Here is a 7,284-nt window from a genome sequence, read left to right on the forward strand (position 1 = left end):
CTACTCAACTATTATATATAAACATTTTGGTAAAGCTACAGCTGTTTCACTTTTGCAACATTTTCATTTCAAACCTTTATTTAACCAGGTGAATCCCATTGAGATCATCCATCTCTTTTCAAGGGAGACCTGCTGCAATTAGGTTCCACATGAAGACATAAAAACAGAAAACAACAGAAAAACAAAAAGGACATCATACATAGGGGTGCAACAACTAATCGACTTAATCGATTAAAATCGATGACCAAATTAGTTTCCAACTAATTCAGTCGTCGATTAGTTGGTGACGTCATCACGTGTGTTTTACGCACCGTTAAGCTCCAACGTTATCGCTCTTTTTATCGGTACTGGAGACATTCAAAAAATATATGTCATGTATTATTGCTACATAAACATTATATCGCAGTCTTAGTGTCGCCAACTCGTTTCTAATATGCAAAAAGACAAACAAATGCGTCTATGATGTATTTTCAATCTTTCTAATCCAGACGAGATCTCTCTCCCCCGTCTGTGTGCGAGGGGGCGGGGCAGTTTACACACACGCAGCTGCTACATGCAGCAACACACTGCGGGGATGGCGGAGAGAAGCGCTCCAAGGTGTGGTTAAATGTTACCCGTCTCGATGTGGACAAAAGTTCAATAAGAGTTTAGCATGTAAGGGCGGTAACACGAGCAATTTGTCTAAACATTTAGCATAAGTGCTCCACATCCAGACGGAGGAATGCACCGGGTTCGACTGTCTTTCTAGCAGCTCTGTAGCTCCGTCCACGAGTAACGATTCCACGTCAGCAACACACGGAGTTAACAAAATTATACAAGCATGGGTTAATGATTAGAGGTAACTAAGTTATTTATTTTGTAAAAGTTTCCGCTATTTTGTTTACAGTTCTGTCATCACATTATTGAATACGATTTGTTAAAACATTGTTGTTTCTTTTGATGTGAAATATTATTTATTTAATTTAAATAAAAAGCTATGTTAATTTTGTAAACAATTTGTTTAGTTAATTTAATAATATATGTATTTTTGGATCAAGTATTCATCTTTATTGTCTTCATTGTTAGTTTCCACATGCCTAAAACAACCTCAAGCTAAATCTAAAAGTTTATGGCGTTGAGAAATTGTGCAAGGCATAATAGTCCGAATAGTCGATTAATCGTTTAATTAATCGATAGATTAATCGATTATCAAATTAGTCGTTTGTTGCAGCCCTACACAACATAGTTACAGGGTTTCAACATTGGGATATTTCATCAGAGTGTGTATATCTTACGTTGGGGAATAATTTCCCCTGCATGTCTTCCTTCGCCCTCTGACGCAGATGCCCAGCCTTGGGCAGCATGCTATCTCCCTTAAGGAGGGGCTGCCCTAGCATGTTGATGTTGTTACCAGTTTATGATCGGGCAACTCTCGGTCAGAGATAGTTATTGTTGTGGCACACCTGGAACACATCCTTCTCGGGGTGTAGATGACCCCGAGCCATAAGCGACATGTGATTCAGTGTCCCTCAGCTGTTTAGTCTATCTATTGAAGAATGTTGATTATTACATTCTGAACTAGTTAAAACCTCGAGCTACAGGAGGGGTCTTCAGAATTGATTGTGGCATCTCAACCGTGTGGCCAACTCGTGGCCCGTGACATGTCTTGTGAATTCTCCGGCCGAAGCTCCAAATAAACCGTCAGTGTTTGCCATCAAAGCTCCAGCTCTCCTCGTGTCTCTCTGAGTCCAGACTCCTATTGCTTCAGAAGTTTCCCCCACATCTTATATATCTATATATGTTATTTTCGCTGATAATTTTATCAAAAGTGACTTACATATACTTTAATGCCATAATGTCTATGGGATCTTGCCCGAAGACTTTTCGACATCTTGGGTTTAAACCGCTAATCCTTTGATCGGTAGACGCTTATCTACCCACAGCTCCCCAGTCTCACCATTCTAAATGGGAGTGATTATAACTGCAGAGTGGCCATTCAATGGGCTGATAACATTTTAAGTGTATGGCCGGATAAGAATCTCTTTGTTCTGTAAATAAATACAGATTTGAATCTGAATGTGATTATTAGGACTATGGTTGTTTGTGTTATAAAAATGAAATTCCCCAAACATTTTCATTATTTTATTTTCATTTATTTACAGTAAACACACACAAATATAAACTTCTTAAGTTGAATTAAGCTATCAAAAGACATGTTATAAACCAATGAGCAGAGTTTCCATTTGGCAATTTATTTGCAGAAATCTGATGAATAACCTTGGTTGTTGGCCACCTATTACTTGTAACACCATCCTTTTCCCCTTATCTTTCAGGTCTTGTGTTTCACCCTGACCCCTTAAAGCCCTTACAGTTCCCCTGAACCTGGCCCGGTTAGATTTCTCCATTCAGAGCAAAATCAATGGCAAACGAAAAGGAGATCATTAGTCACTCGTGCTTTCAAACGGAGCTCTGCCTTGGTTCCAGAAATACAGCTGTGAGATTACCACCCACAGCTCTGCAAATCCGAGACGTGGGGAGGGAACTAATTATTTGTGGCTGATAATTGCTCTGAGGTTGCGCTAATACTAGCACATGTCGGTGCAGGTACACGGCGGCTCTTTTCTGTCATGATATGGCCTCCTTTTTGTCAACAACACCTCATTACATAAAGGGTTTAATTAACAAGAGGGAATGGAGATATTTTTTTAAGTGAGTAGAAGCTTCATTCGAGTCACATCGAATCCCAAATGAGAAGTCCCACACCTTCTTTCTTTCATCTCTCTCTGTCTTCTGGAAAAATATGAGCAGATTGCTTCTATTCATTAGTCGCTGCTCGATATAGAATAAACATGTTGGGTGGAAAATAACCCCCATCCAATTCTGTAAACTAATAAAAAGTGCTGCGGAGGTATAAAGTGACTGATTGACTGATTTATATCCCTCTGCTCTCAGGTTTAACACAGGTTCGGGAACTGGAACAGTTGTCAGCAAAGTACAAATCAATCAGGGCCGCTGGCATCAGCTGGTGGTGACGCGCAACCGCCGCAACGCCATGCTCAGCGTGGACAACGAGCCGCACATCGAGGGCGAAAGCCCCCGCGGCACAGATGGCCTCAACCTGGACACCGACCTGTTCATCGGAGGAGTGCTCGAGGAAATGAAGCAGGAGTAAGAACTAACATCTATAGTTGCACATTGTTGTATTCAGGGTCGAAAGAAAGTTTTTTAAAGTTATTTATTATTATTTTTTTACTATGTTACTTCTTACTGTCATGGCAAGATAAACTATATTGGGGGGACATGGTAAACAGCACAAAAATAAACATCGGACCCCTAACAAAAATGTAGAATGCTTTGGATGTATGGAGGCCCTGAGGGGCAAATAGGACTTAAATAACTAAATAAAGTGAGACCTGCGGGATACCTGGCTAACTGTCTTCAAGAGTCTGGAGAGAGCCCCGTCTTTTAGCTAAAGTCAAGATACTGATATCATAGGGACATTCAAACCATCGTAAATGTGTACCCGATGTAATGCTTGCTTGTTGGAAAAAATTGGAAAATGATCGTCTATATTTCAAATGTTGGCAAAGGAAAAACTGTCATGTCAATACTCACAGGAGTCCTTTGACTGACATTACTGTTTTTAAAATGTTGTAGAAGGCTCTGTTTTAAAGCGAGTATGAAGATACTGATATCATAGGAAATTAGAATTCCTTATGAAATTAAACCTATGATGCCATGATAGCTTGTCGGAAAAATAGGAAATGAATGCTCCATATTTTAGCCACATATTGGCAAGGGACAAACTGTCATGTCTATGCTCCCAGGAGTCCTTTGCTTGACATTAATGTGTTAGGAGGCTCTAGTCTAGCAGGCTCCGTTTTAGACTTTCAGTGGAGATACTGATAACCTATGAAACTAGAGACTTATGGATTTCCTGAGTATATTGACAAAACAGAACATACACCCTCCTGCAGCAGAACCAAGTGTTTTAACACAACTCCAGGCAGTCACTGAACTTACAGTAAAAACTGTACTCCAATCTTCTGGAAACTGCACAGAAACCCCCTTATTGTCAATAAACCTCGGAACGCCTTGCCTCCCAGGAAAGCTCTCTACCTTTAGATTGTGGTTGTAAAGATTCACAAGGCAGTGATTATCCTACAGTCCACAACAGCTCATTTTATACAGTTAGGTAAAGCCAGAAAGGCCTCACTATAGAGAAATGACTAATATGGAGACTAGCATCACTTGTGAATACAATTGTGCTCATTATATCCACTGCGACAAAAAACTAAAGAAGACATTACCTTACATTGGTTCCCTTTTTTCTTCAGTGTGAGGGAGCGGACGGCGGTGGCCACAGGTGTGGTGGGTTGCATCCGCCTGCTGGATGTCAACAACCGTGTGCTGAACCTGCAGGAGAGCGGGGGGGACAGTCTGTACGGCAGCGGCGTGGGCGAATGTGGTAACAACCCCTGTCAGCCCAACCCCTGCAAGAACGGAGCTGCATGCCAGGTCAAGGAGGCAGAGATGTTCCACTGCAAGTGCAGCAAAGGATTCTGGGGTAAGATGCCAACATAAGCAGGTCAGGATGTTCCTAATGGTCATACTGGGATTCCCAGTACATTTTAAGTGGTTTATTCCAGTGTAGGAGCAGGGAATAAATAGAAAATATGTCATTTCATATGTGGAATATCCAGACTTTTTAACACATCGTTAAAAATGTGTTTTGCCTTCTTTTCTGGGACTCACTGTGGTCATGACTTACTCGCAAATCCTAAGTATGCTTGACAGCCTAATTTGACAGTGAAACTCACGCCCCCAGCAGGAGCGCTTGAAGTCATTTGTAAACAGCAACACCATCAAATCTGCATGTCCAACACAGAAACGAGAGATTATGTGTTGAAGCAGTACAGAAAAACATGAAAACCTCCACCAAATGCTTAGTGATTGGCCTTTGGCCTATCTCTTCTTCCACATCCCTTCCTCCGGCAGATGCCAACTAACAAGCAACTCTGAGAGAATATAGCTAAAAGCCAACACCATCAGCGCCTAGCCAAGCGTGACTCGTGCCTGTTGTACGGCAGCCTACTGCAGAAAGTTTCCCAGCAGAACTAAATTAATTGTTGGAGTTAACTTTAATCCCTCCGTAGTAAAGGATTGTATTCAACATGGTGAACGCTTTGTGGGGAAACCAGCTCACAGTAAAGTTTTTGGAGCTGTTTTCCTTGGATTGAAAATGTGGATCTTTAAAAAATCATAATACATGATTATTGTCTTTCATTCATTGATTTTATTATTATTTTATTTTTTTAAGTGTCTTTGAGCATTAGGAAAAGCGCTATACAAATCCAATGTATTATTATTCCAGAGGTGCTTTTATGTTGTGTAGTTATTAAGGAGCCTGGTACAGATAACCCTCCCAATTTGAAGAAGCATTGCTGTGATCAAAAATGTGTTGGCAACATGGTGTTAAATGAATGGTGATAATGAGAATTGAACCGTTGCCTGCGGATAGATTCAAGTAATTTTTCCCATCGTGTAAATGTATTAAGTAGGGAAGATTGCGGATTTCGAGGGGGAGGGACAAATCTCTGAAAACCAGAGAATAATTGGGTGGAGAGCGGTTGAAACGGAGGACATGTCAGAACAGTGGGATGTATGAGGGAGGCGAGCGAGTATTGGAGCAAAGAGATGGTATAGAAGGCAGAGATATGAAAAAAGAGCCGAGGAAAAACGCAGGGTAACCCTGTGAGCTCAGCGGGGACGGGCTTCATTAAAGCGCTCCCCTCACCACTGGCTCTGACTGCTAAAGTAATGACGGGTGGATTCAGATGCGCTGTGGCAGAGGGCAAAACAATCATCCAACAGATGCTACAGTGCCTTTCCCACAGATAGGGTTGGCCCAGAAACATGGCCGCATGGTGGGAAGGCTCTCCACTGTTCTTAATCTGGACGTGTAATATTTCCAAATCCTATTAGAAAATGACCTCTATTACAGAGGAAATCCTTGTATAGAGAATAAAGAGAAAACGTTGGTGGTATTCTGATGTGGGATTTTTTATATGTGTGTTTCTAGGTCCAACTTGTGCTGACGTCCATGATCCATGCGAGCCCAACAGGTGCCATCCATCCTCCCAGTGCCAGGCGCTGCCGGAGGGAGGCTACAAGTGCGAGTGTCCCATGGGACGTGAGGGGAGGCACTGCGAGAAAAGTAAGCTGACTGTATATCCCGGAGTTACTCCATCACTTCCTCTGGTGCATATCTAGGAGCGGGGTGTTTCCGCCCGAGTCAGCTGAACATCTAACCTGAATCAAAAAGGGAGATCAAACACAGTAAGTAGGGGGGGTTTGATCCTTCAGGCTGGGAGGGGATGGGAGGGCTGCAGAGCCGAGGTAGATGATTGTCCCCGTCGGGCCGTTCAACACATCGACTCTGCTACGCTTGTTAGCGAGGTAGCAGCAGCAAAGCCACAGCCTTTCTCTGCTCGCTCCCTGTCTATCCGCCCACAGGTGTTGTGTTCAAACGTGTGTGTTACTGTTCAGCTCCACATGGCAGAACCGGGCCGCGGCTGGGGAAAAGACCAGAGCACGGCTCAGCTGCTTTTGAAGTTCATCATTAGCATTTTGGCGGGCGTTGCATTCTGAAGTCTCCCTATGCCTTTTTGTGCCTCCCCTGGCTTTGTAGATGTCGTCGAGTTGACTTCTGTAGCCGAGAATAAAAGAGAATATACTATCATCTAAATCAAAAGACAAACACGCACCCATCCCTGGGAATTTAGAAAAACCAGATGGGAATAGCCTCCTTCCAAGCCCCGAGTCCCAGTTAGCAGGTGATTAAAATAAATTGAGGTGAACCAAAATCAATGCTGTGTGAGCGAAAGCGTCTCCCATTCCAAAAGGCTATTTTTTTCCACCGGAATCAATGGGATGACTAATCGCATCAGTTCTCCCTGCCCGGCGTGATTAATGGGAGCGTCAGTCAGCCAGAGTGTCAGCCCCAGACAGGAGCTCGCAGATAAGGTGGCATTCAGGCAGACGTACCCTCTGAGGGCTGCACTGAGAACAGTTGAAGAGACAGGTAGCTTACAGGCCACTCATCAGAAGCCTGAAGGTGAATTACTCGTAGTATTAAGTGTGTGTAACCCAGAGAGAGAGAGAGAGAGAGAGAGAGAGAGAGAGAGAGAGAGAGAGAGAGATAGATAGAGAGAGAGGAGAGAGAGCGAGATCAGAAGAGAAGATACTAGCGATAGAGAGAGAGAGATAGAGATAGATGAGAGAGCGTATCTCTCGCTCTCGATC

The 7,284-nt window shown here is 43.0% G+C and overlaps 1 protein-coding gene across 1 annotated transcript in view; it reads left to right on the forward strand.

Moving 5' to 3' along the window:
* agrn (agrin) overlaps window positions 1-7,284 on the forward strand; it is a 269,713-nt gene that overhangs the window by 238,043 nt on the left and 24,386 nt on the right. Inside the window, 3 exon segments of the mRNA XM_034196403.1 lie at window positions 2,932-3,147; window positions 4,317-4,546; window positions 6,062-6,196. Of these exon segments, the coding sequence (XP_034052294.1) occupies window positions 2,932-3,147; window positions 4,317-4,546; window positions 6,062-6,196 (581 nt within the window).

The sequence above is a fragment of the Gymnodraco acuticeps genome, unplaced genomic scaffold (genome assembly GCF_902827175.1).
Source record: "Gymnodraco acuticeps unplaced genomic scaffold, fGymAcu1.1, whole genome shotgun sequence".
Lineage (NCBI taxonomy): Eukaryota > Metazoa > Chordata > Actinopteri > Perciformes > Bathydraconidae > Gymnodraco > Gymnodraco acuticeps.